The sequence below is a fragment of the Ranitomeya variabilis genome, chromosome 6, assembly GCF_051348905.1.
Source record: "Ranitomeya variabilis isolate aRanVar5 chromosome 6, aRanVar5.hap1, whole genome shotgun sequence".
In the NCBI taxonomy this organism is placed as follows: domain Eukaryota; kingdom Metazoa; phylum Chordata; class Amphibia; order Anura; family Dendrobatidae; genus Ranitomeya; species Ranitomeya variabilis.
In genome coordinates this window covers 165024802-165048420 of record NC_135237.1, presented here as the reverse complement: position 1 = coordinate 165048420, position 23619 = coordinate 165024802, and the positions used below count along the sequence as shown (strand labels likewise).

General features: G+C 40.4%; 1 protein-coding gene across 3 annotated transcripts in view; it reads left to right on the top strand.

The window, feature by feature from the left end:
* The window catches only part of SUGCT (succinyl-CoA:glutarate-CoA transferase), a 1711098-nt gene that overhangs the window by 884453 nt on the left and 803026 nt on the right, over positions 1–23619 (top strand). Inside the window, exon 13 of one of the 3 annotated variants that reach the window (XM_077269204.1) lies at positions 5601–6131. The exons of the other annotated variants lie outside the window; for them this stretch is intronic. Coding sequence (XP_077125319.1) covers positions 5601–5618 — 18 coding nt within the window. The 3' untranslated portion in view covers positions 5619–6131. Of the gene's footprint in view, positions 1–5600; positions 6132–23619 lie in introns of those variants that run through there. 3 annotated transcript variants of the gene reach the window in all.

Here is a 23619-nt window from a genome sequence, read left to right as displayed (position 1 = left end):
CGGTGTCTTGCCATGTCTCAGCAGGATGATTGGTGTTCCTCGTTGCCCATGGCTGAGTTCGCATTTAATAATCGGGTTAATCAGTCCACTGGCACTTCTCCGTTTTTCTGTAACTATGGTTTTCACCCCCATTTTGGTGAATTTTCCAGGCTGGATTTGAGGTGTCCAGGGGCTGATTCGGCAGTTCAATGGTTGGGGGAGGTTTGGAGGGAGGTCCAGAAGAACATCGGGGTCGCTCAGGGAAAACAGAAACATTTTGCTGATAAGCAACGATCTGTAGGACCTAAATTTCTGGTAGGAGATAAACTGTGGTTGTATACCAAGAACATACATTTGAAACTACCTTCCGTTAAGCTGGGTCCAAAGTTTATTGGTCCTTACGAGATTATTAAGGTTGTCAATCCTGTTGCCTTTCGTTTACGCTTACATCCATCACTTTGTATCCCCAATGTGTTCCATAAGTCACTTCTTAAGTCATTTGTACCTTCCTCTGCTGTGTCTCCACCTCCTCCGCCTCCTGTCTCTGCGAATGGACAAACTGAATATGAAGTTGAATGGATAGTCGATTCTCGGATGGTTCACAATTTGCTTCAGTACTTGGTACATTGGAGGGGTTACGGCCCTGAGGATCGATCTTGGGTCCTGGCATGATCAGTAAATGCTGATCAGTTGGTTCGGGCTGTTCATGCATGTTATCCTGGGAAGCCTGGGGGTCCGGTGACCCTCCTTGAGAGGAGGGTACTGTCATGATCCAGACCGGGTTTTGGGTCTTGTTTCTCCCAGTCTGGTCATGTCAGGGGTTAACTTTCTCTACCTCTTTCTGGTGTCGAGTCTGCTATTTATCTGCGCTGAATCCTGCAGACAGTGCCAGTTATATTTCCTGCCTACGGCGTGTGTAGCTGGCTTTGGTGAGACCCTGATTTGTCCTGCTGTATTTAGCTGTCTTTGGCCATGTCTGTTCATTCCTCTTTTCCCGCCCCTACTCTGTGTCCCTGAGTGTTTGGATTCCCTGGTACTCAACTTTGCTTTGGCTCTGACCTTATTCTGCCTCTTCTCTTTGGTACTTCTGCTATGGACCATTACTGATCTGTTGGCGCTCCTCTAACTCTGTGTTTGGGATTCCCCTTGGTACTACGCTCCAGCTTGTCTGACTAATCTGCTGCCATCTGGTGTAACCTTGCTGCAGTTCTGCTGGTCTGCTTTGAGCAGGTTTTCAGCCCTCTCTCCACTCTGCTGCCATCTAGTGGAGTTTGCATTTACCTGCAGTGCTGCAGCATGACAATAATGTCACAGTTACATGGGTATCAAATATTTATGTATTTAATGGTTTGTGACTTTTATTTTTAAAAACTGTAGTAAAAATGTCAATGTAATAGTCTAATTTTTTTAGTAATTCTTAGGAAAAATATTTTTTTAATGATGTATTCCTAACATACAGATATATACATGAACTGTTATATAGAGATGCATCTCTGTATAGCAGTACAGTATGCTGTATTTTTAGATCATTAGGAAGAGAATCCTCATATTCCTCATGTTCAGAAAAAAAGGGGAGGGAAAAAGCAAAATCACAACTCTTTAAGGATAAAGAGAGATAAATAGAGGGGTGGAGGGGCAACAAAAAAGTGTTACTGTGTGCTCCAGTGACTGTACTCCAGTCCATGAGTTAAGCCAAGTTTTATATAGGTATAATATGAAAACATTATATTAAAACATTAATATAACATGTATTTTACTGTTCACAAATTTCGGGATCGTACTGTTTGTGTACTGCACATGACAACAATCTATCGTATTATTCATATGTCTGGCCTGTACGTTAGGGTGGTAAGACTGAATCTTTTTCTTACAAAGAAAAACATCCAAGCTGGCTTTGTTTTTCCAAAACCTACATGAAGGCTGGCAAAGCATGTTGGAAAATGTGTTATGGCCTGATGAGAACAAAGTTTAACTTTTGATCCATAATTCCAAAAAGTAAGTTTGGTGCAAAGCCAACACTGTGCATCAACAAAAGAACGCAATACTCACAGTGAAGCATGGTGAAAGCAGCATTATGCTTTGGTATATTTTTTCAGCATCTGGAACTGGGGCTTTTAGCCAAGGTGTAGGGAGTTATAAACAATTCCAAATATCAGTCAATTTTACATCACAATCTTCAAAAAAAATGAAGATGAAGATTAATTTCACCTTTCAGCATGTCAACAGCCTTAAGCATACTTCCAAATGAGCAAAAGAAAATTTTTGACAGAAGAAAATTCTAAGTTTTGGAATGGCCTAGACCTGAATCCAATGGAAAATCTGAAGAGGGCTTTACACAGGAAATACCCTTGCAATCTGATAGACTTGGAGCGCTATTACAAAGAAAAGTGTGCAAAGAGTCCCAATTCTAGAGGTTCCATGCTGGTGTACTTTATACCCAAAAAGACGAAATACTTGTATTAGTTTAACCCCTTTCTGACATATGTAGTAATAATATGTCCTTGTGCACTCGGCCTATTTGACCAGTGATGTATTATTACTGCATAGCGATTGTGTGTGCACACGTTCTGTGCACGGGTGATTGCCACCGGGTGTCAGCTGATTCTGACAGCTGATACCTGGCACTAAAGGCCAGGAGCAGTCACACACCGCTCCCGGCACTTTAACCCCCTCTGCCTTTGGATTGGAGACCCGGCGGCGTGACGCAGGGTCCCGATTGTTGCTATGGTGACCTGATGTCGTCATGACAACATCCGTGTCACCAGAGCTAGGAAAGTTGCTGATCATGTGCAGTGCATGATCAGCAACTTTCCCTGTCCGTGCAGAGCTGACAGTTTGCACAGCATAGGGCTGCTGAAGCAGCCCCATGCTGTACAAGTGATCAGCCTACAAAAAATAATAGTCCCATATTGGGATAAAGTCAAAAAAGTTTAAAAAAGTTAAAAAAACAGTTTTTTATATAATTGTAAACATATATATATTTTTTAAATCGAAAATAATAATAATACAATCTAAAGATATTGTATCTATAAATAAATATTTGTATGAAAAAAATCCAAACAATCAAAGTAATCATATTTGGCATTGACACATCTGCAACTACCAAACCTATAAAACTGTCCCAATAGTTAAATAGTTTAGTTAACACCATAAAAAAATAAGTTAAAAACAAGGCAAAAAACGATGCTTCATCATCATACCGCTGAACAAAAAGTGGAATAAACCTCAATAAAAAAGACAGCTATACAGGTGCTTTTCACAAAATTAGAATATCATCAAAAAGTTAATTTATTTCAGTTCTTCAATACAAAAAGTGAAACTCATAAATTATATAGAGTCATTACAAATAGAGTGATGTATTTCAAATGTTTATTTCTGATAATGTTGATGATTATGGCTTACAGCCAATGAAACGACAAAAGTCATTATCTCAGTAAATTAGAATACTTTATAGCACGAGCTTGAAAAAATGATTTTAAAATCCGTAATGTTGGCCTACGGAAATGTACAGTATGTATGCTATCCCAATAAGCTTGTCAGCAGAGGGAAGCATGAAGAGCTCTAAAATGTCCTGGTAGACGGCTGTTCTGACTTTGGTCTTGATAAAACACAGTGGACCTACACCAGCAGATGACATGGCTCCCCAAATCATCACTGATTGTGGATAATTCACAGTAAACCTTGTAAATCAAGGTCCCAGAGTCTGGATAAAGAGTGGAGAGACAGACAATCCAAGCTGCTTAATGTCTAGTGTGAAGTTTCCACAATCAGTCATTGTTTGGGGAGCCATATCATCTGCTGGTTTAGGTCTGCTGTGTTTTATCAAGACCAAAGTCAGCGCGGCTGTCTACTAGGAAATTTTAAAGCACTTTATGCTTCCCTCTGCCGAAAAGCTTTTTGGAGTTGTAAATTTCATTCTCTAGCAGGACTTGGCACCTGTCCACACTGCCAAAAGTACCAATACCTGGTTTAAAAACAACAGTATCACTGTTCTTGTTTGGCCAGCAAACCCACTTGATCTTAACCCCATAGAGAATCTATAGGGTATTGCAAAGAGGAAGATGAGAGACAAAAGACCCAACAATGCAGATGAGCTGACTGCTGCTATGAAAGCAACCTGGGCTTCCATAACACCTCAGCAGTGCCACAGGCTGATCGCCTCCATGCCACTCCTCATTGATGCAGTAACTGATGCCAAAGGAGCCCCGACCAAGTATTGAGTGCATTTACTTAATATACATTTCAGTGGGCCAACATTTTGGATTTTAAAATCATTTTCTCAAGCTGGTGTCATATTCTAATTTACTGAAATAGTGACATTTGAGTTTTCATTGGCTGTAAGTCATAACACTGGTCTACAAAAAAAAAAAAAATTCTGGCATGGACTTTAAGAACATTTTTTGACTAATTTGAGGGTTATGAATTCAAATCTGATCTTATAATTTCTCTATCACATTACGTTTTTGCGCTATAGGTATATAGCCCATTTTCATGAATTCCATGATAAATATAAGTAGTGTATGAAAAGTGCCGGTTTATACGGTTCACTAAGGTAAATTTAGTTTTCATTAAGTCTCCCAATAAATGTGAGAATATCTTTGTTTTCTTTGAACATGCATAATTCCCATTTGTTATGATAACACCCTTGTTTTCTGTGCTACTGGGACAGTAGAGCTACAGCAGAGCATTGGGTGAAAACTGAATGGCCTCAGCGACAGAGTTTGGCATCTGGCGATAAGAATGTCATCCATGATCCTCTAGTGCAGGGGTCCCCAACCTGTAGCTCGGGAGCCACATGTGGCACGGGTCCCATGGATTGTGGCTCACTGCTGTCTGCAATGCTTGGTGCATTAGCTCCAGGTCTATCAAACAGGTATGAAGAGCACATCTCAAAATGGTGAGCAGCTCTGCATGGAAGACCAGATTTGGATGCACATATATTTAGAGATAATTTAACTATAATAAGCTGGAGACACAATGATACTACCTAGCAGAAGAGACGCTTGAAGCTGGATGCGACAGTGTGTTGGGAGAATGCTGAATGGGAGTTTGGTGGGAACCTCTGGATCTTGGTAAACTGCTTATGGTTGATTTGTGTGAAAAGCTTTCGTTATCATTATACCTGTAATTGAGGCTTTGGTTGCCACTACTATGAGGTGAATGGGAGCTGGATGTGGCTCACGACCCTCTCTCAGAGCTGAATGTGGCTCTCAAGATCAGTAAGGTTGGGGACCACTGCTCTAGTGGATAGGAAGGACATTGTCTTTCCTCCCTTACACATAAAACTTGGATTGATGAAGCAGTTCATCAAAGCTCTTAATCACAGTGGAGAATGCTTTAACTATATATGTTCAACTTTTCCTGGTCTTAGTGAAGAGAAGAAAAAGGCTGGAATATTTGATGGACCTCAAATAAGAACACTTATGAGAGACCCAAATTTTATCACATCAATAAATGAGACAGAAGAAAGAGCTTGAAATGCATTTTGTAATGTGGTGCAGAATTTTCTAGGGAATAAGAAAGCAGACAACTATGAAGAGATTGTGGAAGAGCTACTAATCTTGGATGTAGAATGAGTATCAAGATTCACTATTTACACAGCCATTTGGACTTTTTTCCAGAGAACCTTGGGGATGTGAGCAAGGAACAAGGAGAGCGTTTTCATCAGGACATTAAAACAATGGAAGAACGGTATCAAGGCCGGTGGGACTCACATGTGATGGCTGACTATTGCTGGAGCTTGATGAGAGACAACCCAGAAGCTGTACATCACAGATCAACCAAGAAAATAAAGTTCAAATAACTGCCATTTGCCATTCATCTGTGTGCCATATATATGTGTTTTTATATTTTGTAGTTTAACTCTGTAAGTATATTTGATTTGCTGTACATAGACTTTGTAATCTTTGTTATTCCTTGATTAAAAATATACAAAATGTAGTACCGAAAATCATGTGTTTTTATCATAAAACATTAGGAGTAATTTTTATCAAAAACTTAAAATATCTTGAAATCCTGATGTGATAGCCAAAAACGGAGTTAATATACATAATCAGCAGCCAAAATTGACTTAAAATATGTTTTAAAACCTTTTGCCAGAAACATTGCGTTGACCAGTGTAATCATCAACATTAACAGAAATAAATACTTGAAATACATCATTGTAATGACTCTATCTAATATATGAGTTTCACTTTTTGCATTGAAGAACTGAAATAAATTAACTTCTTTGTGATATTCTAATTTTGTGAGATGCATCGTAAATAAACATGGTACCACTGAAAATGTATCCTTGTCCCTCAAAAAACAAAAACTGCTATACAGCTCCATAAGCGAAACATAAAAATATATATAAATGAGTTATCGCTGTAATCATACTGACCCCAAGAATAAAACTGCTTTATCGATTTTACCACATGAGGAATGACATAAATCCCCCCCCCAAAAAAAATCCTGAATTGTTGTTTTTTGTTCATTCTGCCTCCCAAAAATCGGAATAGAAAATGATAAAAAAAGTCATGTGCCCAACAATGGTACCAATAAACACGTCAACTCACCCGCAAAAAACAAGCCCTCACATGAATCTGTGGGCCAAAATATGGAAGAATTATAGCTCTCAAAATATGGTGGTGCAAAAACTATTTTTTTTTGCAATAAAAAGTGTCTTTGAGTGTGAAAGCAGCCAAACATAAAACCCAGTATAAACCTGGTATCACTGTGATCGCACCAACACGAAAAATAAAGTTGACTAATCACTTATACCACACGAGGAACAGCATAAAAAATAAATAAAACTAATTATTCACCTGCTGTTGATTTTTTTCATTCTGTCTCCCAAAGATCGCAGTAAGGCTTTACGCACATTTATCCTGCGCTGAGCACTTCATAAAAGTGCCGTTGGCCACAGATTTCTGCACTTCTGAAAATGACACCGCTGAACAGATGCCAAACAGATTCCAGAGTAACTCTACTGCCTCACTATAGTAAAGGGATCCCTCAGGGTTTCAGCTGAATCACTCAGAGATTTAGATGGAAACCCCAAAGTAAGTGGTCAGTGTAGAACAACGTTTAACTGTGATCCCTAATGTTATGTAAAATGTTCCCAATAAAAGATTCAACTCAAACCACAAAAAAGCAAGTGCTCACTCAGGTCTGTCATCTGTTAACAAAAATATAGGGGGCCTTCACGATACTGGTAGCACAAAAACTCTGGAAAAGTGAAATGACTCCTCACTCACCAAAAGAAATTCAGCTCCCAAATCCAAATGGCCCCTTCCGTCTGAGCCCCACAGTGTTCCTAAACCACATTATGTGTCCACATTTGGCATTTCTGAAGTGATGAGAGCCCACCTAACTTATGGGTGCATGCCTCCAGAAGCACGGGCTGGGCATAATGTACTGGTGACTGCAACATACTTGTCACTACAACTAATGTACTGGTGACTGCAACATACTTGTCACTACAACGTGCTGGTCACTAAAATGGCAGTTTGCAATTTTCACTCGGCAACATTCATTGCTGCTTGTTTCTGGAAAATACCCATGGAGTCAAAATTGTCACTACACCTGTAGGTAAATTCCAAAATGGGGTCACTCGAGAGGGGGTTCTGCTTTTCTAGCAATTAGGGGCTCTGTATATGGAGTCTGCAAACTGTTCTAGGAACATCTGCACTCCAGGAGGCAAATAGCTCTCTGTTCCTCCCCCAGTCTTTTCGTATGGCTAAGTAGTACTTTCTGTACAGCCACATATGGGGCATTGTCATGTTCAGTAGAAATTGTGGGACACATTTTGGTGGCTTAATATGATCACTACCCCTAAGATGAATTCATTGCGAGGTGTAGTTTGTAAAATAGGGTCACTCATGGGTGGTTCTGCTGTGTTGGCACCTCATGGGCTCTCCCAGTGGGTCATGGCACCTGTAAACCATAACAGTAAAATCTGGTGCTCCTTGCCTTCTGAGCTTTGCACTGTGCCTGAAAAATATTTCCTGAATACATGTAGGGTATTGGCGCATAGGGTATTGGCGCACTCAGGAAAAAATTGACCTCAGTTTGTTGCTAAAAAATCCTATTAGCCCTTATAAAAATTTAAAAACTTGCAGCTAAAACAACATTTTAGTGGTAAACACGCAATTTATTATTTCTTCACGGCTCAATGGTATAAAATTCTGTGAGGCACATGTTGTTAGGGTTTGGCGGAATGCACCGAATATATATATATATATATATATATATATATATATACAGTGCCTACAAGTAGTATTCAGCCCCCTGCAGATTTAACAGGTTTACACATTTGGAATTAACTTGGCATTGTGACATTTGGACTGTAGATCAGCCTGGAAGTGTGAAATGCAATGCAGCAAAAAAGAATGTTATTTCTTTGTTTGTTTGTTTTCAAATTGTGAAAAGTTTTTTTCAGAGGGTCATTTATTATTCAACCCCTCAACCCCACAGAATTCTGTTTGGTTCCCCTAAAGTATTAAGAAGTAGTTCAGGCACAAAGAACAATGAGCTTCACATGTTTGGATTAATTATCTCTTTTTCCAGCCTTTTCTGACTATTTAAGACCCTCCCCAAACTTGTGAACAGCACTCATACATGGTCAACATGGGAAAGACAAAGGAGCATTCCAAGGCCATCAGAGACAAGATCGTGGAGGGTCACAAGGCTGGCAAGGGGTACAAAACCCTTTCCAAGGAGTTGGGCCTACCTCTCTCCACTGTTGGGAGCATCATCCGGAAGTGGAAGGCTTATGGAACTACTGTTAGCCTTCCATGGCCTGGACAGCCTTTGAAACTTTCCTCCCGTGCCGAGGCCAGGCTTGTCCGAAGAGTCAAGGCTAACCCAAGGACAACAAGGAAGGAGCTCCGGGAAGATCTCATGGCAGTGGGGACATTGGTTTCAGTCAATACCATAAGTAATGTACTCCACCGCAATGTTCTCCGTTCCAGACGAGCCCGTAAGGTACCTTTACTTTCAAAGCGTCATGTCAAGGCTCGTCTACAGTTTGCTCATGATCACTTGGAGGACTCTGAGACTGATTGGTTCAAGGTTCTCTGGTCTGATGAGACCAAGATCGAGATCTTTGGTGCCAACCACACACGTGACGTTTGGAGACTGGATGGCACTGCATACGACCCCAAGAATACCATCCCTACAGTCAAGCATGGTGGTGGCAGCATCATGCTGTGGGGCTGTTTCTCAGCCAAGGGGCCTGGCCATCTGGTCCGCATCCATGGGAACATGGATAGCACGGCCTACCTGGAGATTTTGGCCAAGAACCTCCGCTCCTCCATCAAGGATCTTAAGATGGGTCGTCATTTCATCTTCCAACAAGACAACGACCCAAAGCACACAGCCAAGAAAACCAAGGCCTGGTTCAAGAGGCAAAAAATCAAGGTGTTGCAGTGGCCTAGTCAGTCTCCTGACCTTAACCCAATTGAAAACTTGTGGAAGGAGCTCAAGATTAAAGTCCACATGAGACACCCAAAGAACCTAGATAACTTGGAGAAGATCTGCATGGAGGAGTGGGCCAAGATAACTCCAGATACCTGTGCCGGCCTGATCAGGTCTTATAAAAGACGATTATTAGCTGTAATTGCAAACAAAGGTTATTCCACAAAATATTAAACCTAGGGGTTGAAGAATAATTGACCCACACTTTTATGTTTAAAATTTATAAAAATTTAACTGAGCAACAAAACTTTTTGGTTTGTAAGATTTATGCATCTGTTAATAAATCCTGCTCTTGTTTGAAGTTTGAAGGCTCTAACTTATTTGCATCTTATTAAACCTGCTAAATCTGCAGGGGGTTGAATACTACTTGTAGGCACTGTATATATATATACAGTGGGGCAAAAAAGTATTTAGTCAGTCAGCAATAGTGCAAGTTCCACCACTTAAAAAGATGAGAGGCGTCTGTAATTTACATCATAGTTAGACCTCAACTATGGGAGACAAACTGAGAAATAAAAATCCAGAAAATCACATTGTCTGTTTTTTTATCATTTTATTTGCATATTATGGTGGAAAATAAGTATTTGGTCAGAAACAAACAATCAAGATTTCTGGCTCTCACAGACCTGTAACTTCTTCTTTAAGAGTCTCCTCTTTCCTCCACTCATTACCTGTAGTAATGGCACCTGTTTAAACTTGTTATCAGTATAAAAAGACACCTGTGCACACCCTCAAACAGTCTGACTCCAAACTCCACTATGGTGAAGACCAAAGAGCTGTCAAAGGACACCAGAAACAAAATTGTAGCCCTGCACCAGGCTGGGAAGACTGAATCTGCAATAGCCAACCAGCTTGGAGTGAAGAAATCAACAGTGGGAGCAATAATTAGAAAATGGAAGACATTCAAGACCACTGATAATCTCCCTCGATCTGGGGCTCCACGCAAAATCCCACCCCGTGGGGTCAGAATGATCACAAGAACGGTGAGCAAAAATCCCAGAACCACGCGGGGGGACCTAGTGAATGAACTGCAGAGAGCTGGGACCAATGCAACAAGGCCTACCATAAGTAACACACTACGCCACCATGGACTCAGATCCTGCAGTGCCAGACGTGTCCCACTGCTTAAGCTAGTACATGTCCGGGCCCGTCTGAAGTTTGCTAGAGAGCATTTGGATGATCCAGAGGAGTTTTGGGAGAATGTCCTATGGTCTGATGAAACCAAACTGGAACTGTTTGGTAGAAACACAACTTGTCGTGTTTGGAGGAAAAAGAATACTGAGTTGCATCCATCAAACACCATACCTACTGTAAAGCATGGTGGTGGAAACATCATGCTTTGGGGCTGTTTCTCTGCAAAGGGGCCAGGACGACTGATCCGGGTACATGAAAGAATGAATGGGGCCATATATCGTGAGATTTTGAGTGCAAACCTCCTTCCATCAGCAGGGGCATTGAAGATGAAACGTGGCTGGGTCTTTCAACATGACAATGATCCAAAGCACACGGCCAGGGCAACGAAGCAGTGGCTTCGTAAGAAGCATTTCAAGGTCCTGGAGTGGCCTAGCCAGTCTCCAGATCTCAACCCTATAGAAAACCTTTGGAGGGAGTTGAAAGTCCGTGTTGCCAAGCGAAAAGCCAAAAACATCACTGCTCTAGAGGAGATCTGCATGGAGGAATGGGCCAACATACCAACAACAGTGTGTGGCAACCTTGTGAAGACTTACAGAAAACGTTTGACCTCTGTCATTGCCAACAAAGGATATATTACAAAGTATTGAGATTAAATTTTGTTTCTGACCAAATACTTATTTTCCACCATAATATGCAAACAAAATGATAAAAAAACAGACAATGTGATTTTCTGGATTTTTTTTTCTCAGTTTGTCTCCCATAGTTGAGGTCTACCTATGATGTAAATTACAGACGCCTCTCATCTTTTTAAGTGGTGGAACTTGCACTATTGCTGAATGACTAAATACTTTTTTGCCCCACTATATATATATATATATATATATATATATATATATATATATATATACACATATATATATATACTGTATATGAGACAGTAGGTGAATTCGCAACCCGGGGTCCACCGTGCAGGAGAGAAACCTGCTGATAGTAAGAGGCGGTACTATATGGCGGTGTGTTGTGAATTCTGTTGTGGGTTCTGCTCTTGGGCTCCCTCCGGTGGTTATAAGTGGTAGTGCTGCTGTTTGTCCTTCACAGCAGTCATCAGGTGCTTCCACTTTGGACGTTTTCACCATTCTTTTGTAATTCTGGGTTTCATCCTCGTTTTTCTTCAGGGCAGGTTGAGTCTTCTGATTGTCCTGGGGTGGACTCTGTGGTTGACAGGTTGCAGCAGATTTGGGCTCATGTTGTGGACAATTTGGTGTTGTCTCAGGAGGAGGCTCAGCGTTTTGCCAACCGTCGTCGGCGTGTGGGTTCCCGGCTTCGGGTTGGGGATTTGGTCTGGTTGTCTTCTCGTCATGTTCCTATGAAGGTTTCTTCCCCGAAGTTCAAGCCTCGGTTTATTGGTCCTTACAGGATTTCTGAGATTATCAATCCAGTGTCTTTTCGTTTGGCCCTTCCAGCCTCTTTTTCCATCCATAATGTTTTTCATAGATCTTTGTTGCGGAAATATGTGGTGCCCGTGGTTCCCTCTGTTGATCCTCCTGCCCCGGTGTTGATTGATGGGGAGTTGGAGTATGTTGTGGAGAAGATCTTGGATTCTCGTTTTTCAAGACGGAGGCTTCAGTATCTTGTCAAGTGGAAGGGTTATGGCCAGGAGGATAATTCTTGGGTTGTTGCCTCCGATGTTCATGCTGACGATTTGGTTCATGCCTTCCATTTGGCTCGTCCGGATCGGCCTGGGGGCTCTGGTGAGGGTTTGGTGACCCCTCCTCAAGGGGGGGGTACTGTTGTGAATTCTGTTGTGGGTTCTGCTCTTGGGCTCCCTCCGGTGGTTATAAGTGGTAGTGCTGCTGTTTGTCCTTCACAGCAGTCAACAGGTGCTTCCACTTTGGACGGGGCTATTTAGTCTGGCTTCACCCTTTAGTGAGTGCCAGTTGTCCATTGTTTTTCTGGAGGATTCACATCTCTGCTTGGTTTCTCCTGCTGGATTGTCAAAATCATCAAAGATAAGTCCTGGCTTTGTTTTTGCAGTCCACATTGTGGACTTTATAGTTCAGTGAATTGCTATGTTTTTTCTTGTCCAGCTTTGTCTGTGTAAGGATTTATTCAGCCAAGCTGGAAGCTCTGGAGTTGCAGAGTTACCCTCCATACCTTTAGTTAGGTGTGGAGATTTTTGTATTCTCTGTGGTGGATTTTTGTAGAATTTTAATACTGACCGCACAGTACTCTGTCCTGTCTTTTCTTTCTAGGTAGCGTGGCCTCCTTTGCTAAATTCTGTTTTCAGTCTGCGTTTGTAATTTCCCTCTCCTCTCACAGTCAATATTTGTGGGGGCTGTCTTTCCTTTGGGGATTTTCTCTGAGGCAAGATAGTTTTCCTGTTTCTTTCTTTAGGGGTCTGCGGTCAGTATAGAGGCCACCTACTCCAGAGCTCGTCCATGCTGCTCCTAGGCCACCAGATCATAACAGCGGTGTAAGTGAACTCTGTTGCTTCACAGATTCACTGCGAAAAGAGAAAGCCGTGCCCTGTTAACCTCACAGGAGAACACAGCTACCTAATAGAGCAAACGGTGGTCATGCAGTCAGAATAGCACACAAGCAACTCCTCTCTGGTGGAGCCGGAATTCTAATGGCTATACGCCAGCCCTGAATCCACATATACAAAACTCCTGGGGCATTACAGGGCATCACTAGATATTCATAGTGCCCATCCCTGGTGTTAAAAGCCGTCTTCCATTCGACCCCCTCACAGATGTGAATCAAGTTGTAAGCACCCTGCAGATCTAGTTTAGAAAATACCCTTGCTCCCCGAAGCCTATCAAAAAGCTCAGATATCAGGGACAGAAGATACTTATTCTTAACAGTGATGGTGTTAAGACCCCTGTAGTCTATGCATGGATGTAGCACCCCATTCTTCTTCTGCACAAAGAACCTAGCCCCTGCAGGTGACACTGACTTTCTAATGAATCTTCTTGCCAGATTTTCCTGGATGTGCTGTGACATTGCCTCCGTCTCCGGGAGAGATAACGGATAGACTCGACCCCGGGGAGGCTCAGCACCAGACAAGAGGTCAATAGGACAGTCATAGGGGCGGTGAGGTGGAAGGGTGTCTGCAGCCCTTTTGGAGAACACGCCCGCATAGGGCCAATATTGCTTGGGGAGAGAAGATAGATCTGCGGGTACCTCAGTAGTAGCAACCTGAATGCTTTCCCTCTGACAACTACCCCCACAAGATTCACCCCATCCCAAAATTCTGCATGTGGACCACTCGATATGAGGAGAGTGGTACCGTAGCCAAGGTATCCCTAACAGGACCGCATCAATTCCCTCAGGAATGACGAGCAGAGATATAATCTCCTGATGAGATGGTGACATTGACGGAGTGAAAGGGATGGTCTGGTGTGTTATCTGTGAGGGCAGTGTCGACCCATTCACCACTCGTACAGTTACTGGTTGAGCTAGCATTACCATAGGTAGTGCGTGACGTTGAGCGAAGGCAGAAGACTTAAAATTGCCCCGCCCCAAAAGCAGAGCTCTACCGAGTGAGTGAATGAGCCTATTGTAATTGTCCCCTTAATGGACAATTTGGAGGCAAATGTCGCCGTGTCTAGTGTACCTACACCTACTACCACTAGACGCTGACATTTCCTCGACCGCTAGGAACATCTGGTGGCAAGATGTCCTGACTGCTGGCAAACATGGCAGACCTTGAGTGCACGAACGGTCCGGGACTTAGATCCCGCTCGTGACACTTTGTGCAATATTGCCTTGCGCAGGCGTGTACTTCGGAGGACAGAGAATGAACTTCAATCCAATATTGCGGCCAGCATGCAGCCAGCGGGTAAGGAAAGGGTGAATCAAACACCCGAAAACCCCGCCCATATGACCCAAAACTGGTCCCGCCAAATTCAGGTGACAGGTTCCCTTTAATAAACTTCTGGAAAGTGGTTTTGAGCACCGTGAGGTGTGCAGTTTTTAGAATGGTATCACTTTTGGGTATTTTCTATCATATAGACCCCTTAAAGTGACTTCAGATATGATGTGCTCCCTAAAAAAAAAACTGTTTTGTAAATTGTGTTAGAAAAATCGCTGGTCAAATTTTAACCTCTATAACTTCCTAACAAAAAAATTGGGTTCCAAAATTGTGCTGATGTAAAGCAGACATGTGGGAAATGTTATTTATTAATTATTTATTTTTAAACTGACATATCTCTGTGAGATAAAGGAATGAAAATTCAAAGATGGATTTATTTTTTTTATTTTTGGCACCTGAGAAAAATTTGTTTTGTGTTTCAATTGAATTGTACAGATTATGAGTGACCTTAAATTCTGATATGATTTTTCTTAGTATGATTTTTTTACGTTACAAAAACCAGGCATTTTCACTGGGGTGTTTTATATCCACTGTATATGTATTTTCTAAGAGTTGTGACAGAATTGTTATAAAATGAAGAGCTTTTTCTTGTAACAAGTTGAGCACTTCTAGGAGTGAATGATATACGGTATGTTTTACTGATTGACAACAGAGATCTTGAACATTGTGAGAAATTATAGCAGAATTGTAACAAAATTTGAACTATTAAAGAAGCATTGGTCTTTCATCGGTCCCGCATTTATCTGACATTTATGTCATACCTTTTAGATATGTGATTACTGCCGGTTTGTAAGTATCCCTTTAATGCAGTACACGGAAATTGTCTTGTAAGCTGAATTACATAGAGAAATAATTAGTGGTTGTAATGTACCTTGTATCAAATCTTCCAGTAGTAAAATAAGGAAATTACTAAAGATTTAGATACTATATTATACAATGCAGAATGTGGGGAAATATACCCTACTCTCAATGCCACAAATTAGACAAAAGGAAGCATGCCATTTCAATAAGCTTTATTCTATATCAGGGATTACTTTGGACACAGCTGTTTTAGATTACAGTTTGATGTAGTATTATACATCTACAAAATCCTGTTTTTCATTGCTTTTATAAACATTAGAGCCTGTTAAAAGCTTATCGGTTTTTGTCATTTGTTCAATATGAAGTGGCTTTGAAGGCAAATTGCCCTGTTATATGTCCATGTTTAATTTAACCATTTAGGAACTTGACCTTGGATGTCCCATAGTTGTCTAATACATTTTTAGACTTTACTTTGGAGCGTTGTGTAATCTTTAGTGCATAGTAAGGTCGGAGACTCGGGCCTCTCTACCTTTTAGAGTACCTTCGGGACAAGAAAAGTTAGGGTCCCAGCTCCAGGGAGAGTTTGAAGCCCCTCTTCCTTACTTCAGACCGTCACAGCTTGACAGGTTAACTGACATTGTATTAACTAATTTATACACATAAATGCCTGATATAGACTTACACACACACACATGGCTGTAATCCAGCAGCCTATCGTCCGATAGTGTGCCTCAACGTGCCATAAATTTTATAGAAAAGCACAGGCTTCTTAACACTGTTAATCAGTAAGGGTAAATATGCTGGCATGCACCTTCAAATGCTGAATTATATAAGTGTCTGCCTCATTGCTTTATAAAGGGATAATGCAGTGGCATTTCATATATATATATATATATATATATATATATATATATATTTTTTTTTTTTTATTTTTTTTATGGTAGTCGAGTATAAGTGTTTTTATTTTAACATTGAATTTATGTCTTAAATTGATATACCACCCAGTTAAGTGTAGTATATTGAATGGTACTGATTCTTCTCCAAGATATTTTTATATCATTGCTTGCATTTTAATGTGTGTGGCTAGGTGGGGAACCACTCTCCTGTTAATAGCATAATCCCTAATATATTGGACCTCTAACTATGGGATAAAACAGAAAATATTTTAATGTATTCAAGTGTTGTACAAATAAACTTCATCCCATAGGTCAGTACGATTATGGCAATAACACATTTTTATAATTTTATTTGTTTGTTAGCTTTGTAAAATAAATACAGTAGTGTAATGCATTAGGTATCCAGTTGCCATAACAACCCATCAGCACTCCACAATCATGGCCTTGTCTTGTTGATGGTCTGCCAGAGGGAGCATTCTACTTCTGTCAGGCTACTCATATGCCGTCATTACAACATCTGAGGAGGGAAGCTGCTGTGATTGGAGTTACCTCTGATTCCAGCAGAAGCAATGACAGCTGAGCTGTATATTAACAGCCTGTTCCCACTGGAGTTGGAAGGGGCAGATTTTCAGGTGGGGTGTGCATCTCCATGTAAGGACAAACATGTACATTCTTGTGTGGGAAGGGGTTAAAAATGCTTTAAGTAACAGATGCCTGACTTTTGCTACATTACGTTTCTACACTTCAAATGGTGCAGTTTATTCAGGATAATCTTTGTCAAAAACAATATTAAATACACTTTCATCACAAATTTGCGTTGTCTGATATAATTTTGTTAGATGCATACAGATTATTATGAAATTTATAAATAATATATTATGGGCTTTTGCTAATCAATTTTTGATAAAGAGTAGTAATATGACTCATTTTTTAAGTAGTAGGAAAGTAGAAAACATTTCTGTCTTGACAGATGTTAAATCAAACTATCCGACATGGTACACACATATGGTAACTGTAGTTAACTCACAGAAATAAGGATTGTTTAGCTAAAGCGAATGAAAACAAACAATTGGCATCAAATGCATTTCTTTGATCTATTTGGAATTTGTCATGGCACTCACACGATGCCAGTTATTGTCAGCCCTAATATGAAACAAGTGTTTTCATTCATTGATATAGATTTTTAAGCTCCAAGTTCTCCAGAAGAATGATCTTTCTCTCAAATATGCTTTTGATGATAGACAAATAAAACATGATTACATTAGTTTACTGAGCTTTCAACGTGACTGACTACGTCATTAAATTAATATACAATAATAATTAATTTTACAAAATAATCCTAAAATAGCCTCTTCAATATTTAAGCTGTAACAACAACTTGAAAAAGTTGTGGAATTATGGAAATTTTTAAAACATATCACTGTATGAGCACTACGCACAGAAAAACATGCACTGACTGGTCTTGGCACGTTATCAGTTAAGTTATTAATAGCATCCTGAAAAATATTCTGCCAAATATCCTTGGGTGAGGAAGTCATCAAGATCTGCTGCTGGCAGCTTCCTTTGCTATTACTGACCAAAGATGTCCTAGATATACTCAATGGTTGACAAATCCGTAAATGCTGCAAACCATAGTAACTCATTTACTATGTACATAGTAACACAGCTATGTAGGCTGCTCAAAGTATCAATTCCACAATTGATCTATTCTAGATTCTACACACCATTAGAACTCTTTTGCACAACATTAGGTTACAAAACACTTCCAGCTCCAGGTCTTCTATTGACCTCACGCCACTACTCTCAAAGACAATCATGATGCAGAGAAAGATGCCAATGAAGACTGTAGTGAAAGTCTAACATCTTCAGCAATAGGACCCGCTTTTGTCTTGGATGCATTCATAGCTGGAGATTGATCTGGAGACCATGTGAGTAACACATGGAGAGGCCATTACAATGGACCCCTCTAGCCTTCATTCAGTTGCACTAACACCTCTGCATTACATTGATTTGGTCATGGAGCTGGATTTGGTCATGTAATTGGTATGGCCACTTCTCCAAAGTTTCCCAGAAGGTGTTTTCAACATGACAATGCCAATACCATGGCCCGCAGCATCTCAATTTTTGTTTCCCTTCAAGCAAATCTGGAATACCTTTGGTCAACAATTACAAAGGGAGCTGAGTGACTCTTGATAATTTGCATGCCCAAGAGCATTCAGTGTGGTAGAACATTCCTTAGACAACCATTATTAGCCTTATTGATAGCTGCCAAGAGATCTAAATGCATATATTTCTTCATGTGGTCCTCATACTCAATACTAAATAAATCAAAATGTTTTAAAATTTACTACAGCACATTATATTTTGCAGGCACGGTCTTGATCTTGCAACCTTTTTCAAACAAACTAATGACCAAGCATGCAGACTATAGAGGTAGACTGGAACTGTATAGGCCATTTATAAATAAAAAACATACTGATCAAATAGAATGGAGTGTGTATTGTATATATTAATATATTATAATATGTCAGATTATGGACATCACAGCTAAGATAGGAATGCCAACATACAGAATACTATTTGTGTGGGATATCCAAAAGTGATAGAGTGCAGCTATTCCTGGAGAGACAGGGGAAACCGCTTTCAGGAGTTTCCCACAGTGGGAGTATCAGAAATGGAGAACAGAATCAGCACTGTCTTCTGCTGTTCTGTCAGGGTTAAATCAAGGACGATGTCTTTTTGACTGCCAAAAATAGTGTCCGAAAGGACCCTCCAAACTATAGACCACTGGGTTTTATAACCTTCCCTGATATCCAGTGGTCTACAGTTTGGAGGATCCTTTTGGACACAGTTTTTGGCAATCAAAAAGACACCATCCTTAATTCAATCATGAAAACAAAAATCTCAAGTACATATTACATGCCAGGGTGGTAGCAAATCCCATAATCCACCCCCAACAGAACATCACCATCTCCAGTGTACATGGAAGCAAAAAGGAGGACTAACAGCAGTAGGTGAATTAGAGTAAAATCAAGAATAAAGTTTATTGATCATCATATAAAGGTAAAAAATCACATAACACATAACATAGTAACAATAACCCCAAGGCAATGCAGAGAAGCACAAGGTCCCCCAACAAAGGATAAAAAGTCCCAATGTAAATATATCAAGCAATATAAACCACAAGGCAAGCTAAGAGAAAGCATCTCCAGAGAAAAGCCATACAAAAGTCAATGCCATGATTGAAGGCAAAATGAATATTCAAAGCTTACCAATGAGTTTGTTGGGCGACCAGGGACCGGATAGTGAAGCCCCGACGAGCGTTTCACGATGACACAGCACTGCTTTCTCAAGGGGTTTAGCTTGCCTTGTGGTTTAAATTGCTTCCATACTGATCACTTGATATATTTACATTGAGACTTTTTTATCCTTTGTTGGGGGTCCTTGTGCTTCTCTGCATTGCCTTGGTGTTATTGTTACTATGTTATATGATTTTTTACTTTTATATAATGATCAATAAACTTTATTCTTGATTTTACTCTAATTCACCTACTGCTCCTAGTCCCCTTTTCACTTTTAATTCAATCGCTGCAACAGAAGACAGCGCTGATCATGTTCTCCATTTCTGATCCAACATACGGAATAAGAATTTTATTACTTCACATGGAGTTTAGCCTTTTATTGAGGAGAACCTTTCCCCACTCTTGGCATGTTAAACTTGCTACCTTAAGATAATGGAGTTGAAGAGCTGAATAAAAGGTCTTTTTTTATTACCCCTCTCTGTTGTCGAGATTTTGGCTTCTAAACCTTATGGCACATTTATGCTCCATTCCTTTTTAACTAAAGAGGCAGTTTTTCACCTGTGCGATGTTGCACAATGATAAGAAAGAAGAAGGGAAAAAAAGCAAACAACCACAGAATAGGTCATGATCAACTTTTTCAGTGTGATTTGTTAAGACAGATAAGCTAAACTTATCACACTGGGTAGTCCTAACTCCCAGCGCTTACTGGTGTTACAAGTGCCTGGAGAGGAGAGGTGTGCTATAATGTCATTATATATATAATGCTCTGGATCTATACCGGTATCGGGAAATAATGCAACAATTACTGGGATAGATCCAGAGCATTTTTTGGGACGAATGCTGTTCCCATGCTGCAGCTCTCCTCTGCCAGCGCTGTCAGTCATGTCATTCATAATGTAATTTCATTTTGTTATATTTAGGGAGCTTCATGGACCTTTCCATGATGGCTCAGTAATTATGAATTCTGTATTTTGTAGCAATTGCAGGATCATGTGAACTGATTGAATAGCACTGTACTGTTCATTCTTGTATAAATTTTAGATCTTTAGAAGGCATAAAAGATATCATTTAGAAACGTTTATCTTATGTCACCTGACAAAGAAAACAATTTAGGCAGAATACAGCAAATCCAGATGCTGCCAATATTTTTTAAAATCTCGTCAGTCATCTGATAATAGTGAAGGAAACTTTCTCAGTGTTTGTTCTAACCTTCTCCCAGTAGATGGCTGCCTAATGCAACCTATTCCAATGCCGCTCATTGTACATTCCATTCCACTATTTTTATGTGAAGATTTGATCCTTAGGAATGTTTTTTTTTTTTTTACTCAAAGACATCAAAGAAAACCTTCATTGTGAGGCATATGCAGCACAGGATTGATAATTACAAAGCAAGATTTTAAGAAGCTATGATCTATTAGCTTTAGCTACCATGACATGTTAATATATTTTCATGTTTATTCTACTGGGAAGATCAGAGAATCCAAAATAAGCTAGGGATTCTACACAGAAAAGACCATCCTCTGATGGGCTGATGATAATGCACCTAAGCTATGCTATTTTGGAAAATGGAGGCTTGAATAAAAAAGGGAGCAAATATTTGAGCTCCAGTACATCTGGTTAATAGGTCAGGTCATATAATAATCTTTGAAATTTGCGTTAGGTAGAACTCTCACAATATACGGTTGTGCTGGATAGGCACAACGCTGTTTCACTTCATTCTTGTAGATACAGTAGGTGGTTTCCACTGGCATACTGCTCCCTCTCTGCTTGGGTTCCAGCCTCACTTGATGGCTATTAAACTCAGGGCCGGTGTCAGCACCTGGTGCACCCGGGCAAGTGCCATGACCCGTAGCAGGCAGGGGGCACTCGCCGTCAGGGACACCGGCATGCTATGGGGCCTAGTGCCTTTGCCGGCACCCGAAAGTCGCCCCTCCCGCTTGCTACGGACCCTGGTACTTGCGACACTCTTCTCTTCCTGTTTCACCGCTGCGGCTTCTTCTGCGTCTTCTGACTGTGATGTTTCAGGTCAGAGGGCGCGGTGATGCCAGTACCGTGTGCCCTCTGCCTGAACAGTCAAAGTGCAGAGAGACGGAAGATGCCAGCGCTGAGAAGTTCGGAGCAGGGCAGCAGCCAGCGAGGAGAGGTGAATATTTCATTTTTTTCTTTTATATTGTGTGGGGAATTTTATAGGGCCAATTACATATGGAGCAGTATATGGGTCCCATTATATATGGAGCATTTTATGAGGCCAATTACATATGGAGCATCTTATGGGGCCAATCACATATGGAGCATGTTATGGGGCCAATTATACTGTATATGGAGCAGTATATGGGGCCAATTACATATGGAGCATTTTATGAGGCCAATTACATATGGAGCAGTATATGGGTCCCATTATATATGGAGCATTTTATGAGGCCAATTACATATGGAGCATGTTATGGGGCCAATCACATATGGAGCATGTTATGGGGCCAATTATACTGTATATGGAGCAGTATATGGGGCCAATTACATATGGAGCAGTATATGGGGCTCATTATATAAGGAGCATCTTATGGGGCCAATATGGAGAATTATATGGGGCCATTCTGTTTGAAGCAATATATGGGGCCCCTCATATACTGTATAGAGTATCATGTGGGGCCTATTCTGTATGGAGCATTATATGGGGGTCATTCTGTATGGAGCATTATATGAGGCTCATTATTCTGTATGGATCGCTATGTGGTGCCCATAATATTGTATAGAGGACTATACTGTCCGGTTTCTGAGCTATTGATATCTCTCAAGTAATGTAAGGAGTAAGTGAAATCTTTGGCAAAAGGTGGCTACTTTGAAGAACCTAGAATATAAGACATAATTTCAGTTGTTTCACACTTTTTTGTTAAGTATATAATTCCACATGTGTTAAGTCATAGTTTTGATGCCTTCAGTGTGAATGTACAATTTTCATAGTCATAAAAATACAGAAAAATATTTAAATGAGAAGGTGTGTCCTAACTTTTGGTCTGTACTGTATATCTATATTACTCTGCTGTATCTGTACAGCATTGTGAATTGTGGTATGTGTTAAAGGGGCCCGCTGAAAATCTTTCGCCCGGCGCCCATGAAAATCTGGAACCAGCCCTAATTAAAGTACTTGATTATGGTATCCAAAGAGACCAAGAAGATGATGAATAGTTCAAATATGGCTCAGAGCACAATGACTAGATTATTTAGATGATCATGCAGTGTTTTATTATCTCTATAAGAACAATTCTTTTCAGTGGTCTAAAGCCCCTTTTTTACATTACGGGAGATCAGTGTAACACTCTACTCTTCTATGTTGGCATCTTTGATTATCTTACAACCTTGGCTAAGTAGACTAAATTTACATAAAGGGTGCAAAATGAAAGAAAATAATGGGTAGATGCAGAAATAAAAAAGAAAACAAACAAAAAAATGCAGATTCACAAAACAAACAGCATTAGACCAGACAAAAATTAAATATTTATGACAAATGACAGATCACCTTTAAATAGATAACCATGTTATAGAGCTGGGGATCTGAGCAGATTGATATATATAGTTATTTGAGAAAAGATTCAGACAACCTTTGTTTTAATCATTTAATCCTCTTTTCTTTCTGGAATTTTCAGTCCAGTGGGCGGTCCTATCAGTGACTGACATCTCTCTGTGTCTCTGTGCACACTTCATGGTGACAGGTTTCCATCAAATTACATAGCAGTAAGTTTTTGAATTGTGTTATAAAATCAGATCACTTAATAAAAACCTAAATATACTTGGGTGTGAGCTACATACTGTAGCTTATTGTTGAGTGACAGATGGGATCCTGTCACCAGGTTTTCCCAATATAAATTTATAGCCTCCACATTCAAGGCCTCTTTTACAGCATTCTAGTAAGCGTACATAAGTCCCCAATACCCTCAGTATAGTAGAAAAAATATGTTTTATTGTACCCACATACAGCGGGGGCTGTTCCAATGGACTTCACTGTTCTTCCATCACCTCCTCTCTCGTCACAAGCACTATCCTCCTGCCCTGCTTCATGTGGATGGCGCGTCCTACATCATCCACGCAGTGTCCCCTAATCGCACTTTTGTGCATGTGTCCTTTGCTCTGCCCTACTGAGGACTGAGCAAAGTACTGTAATGCACACACACTGACT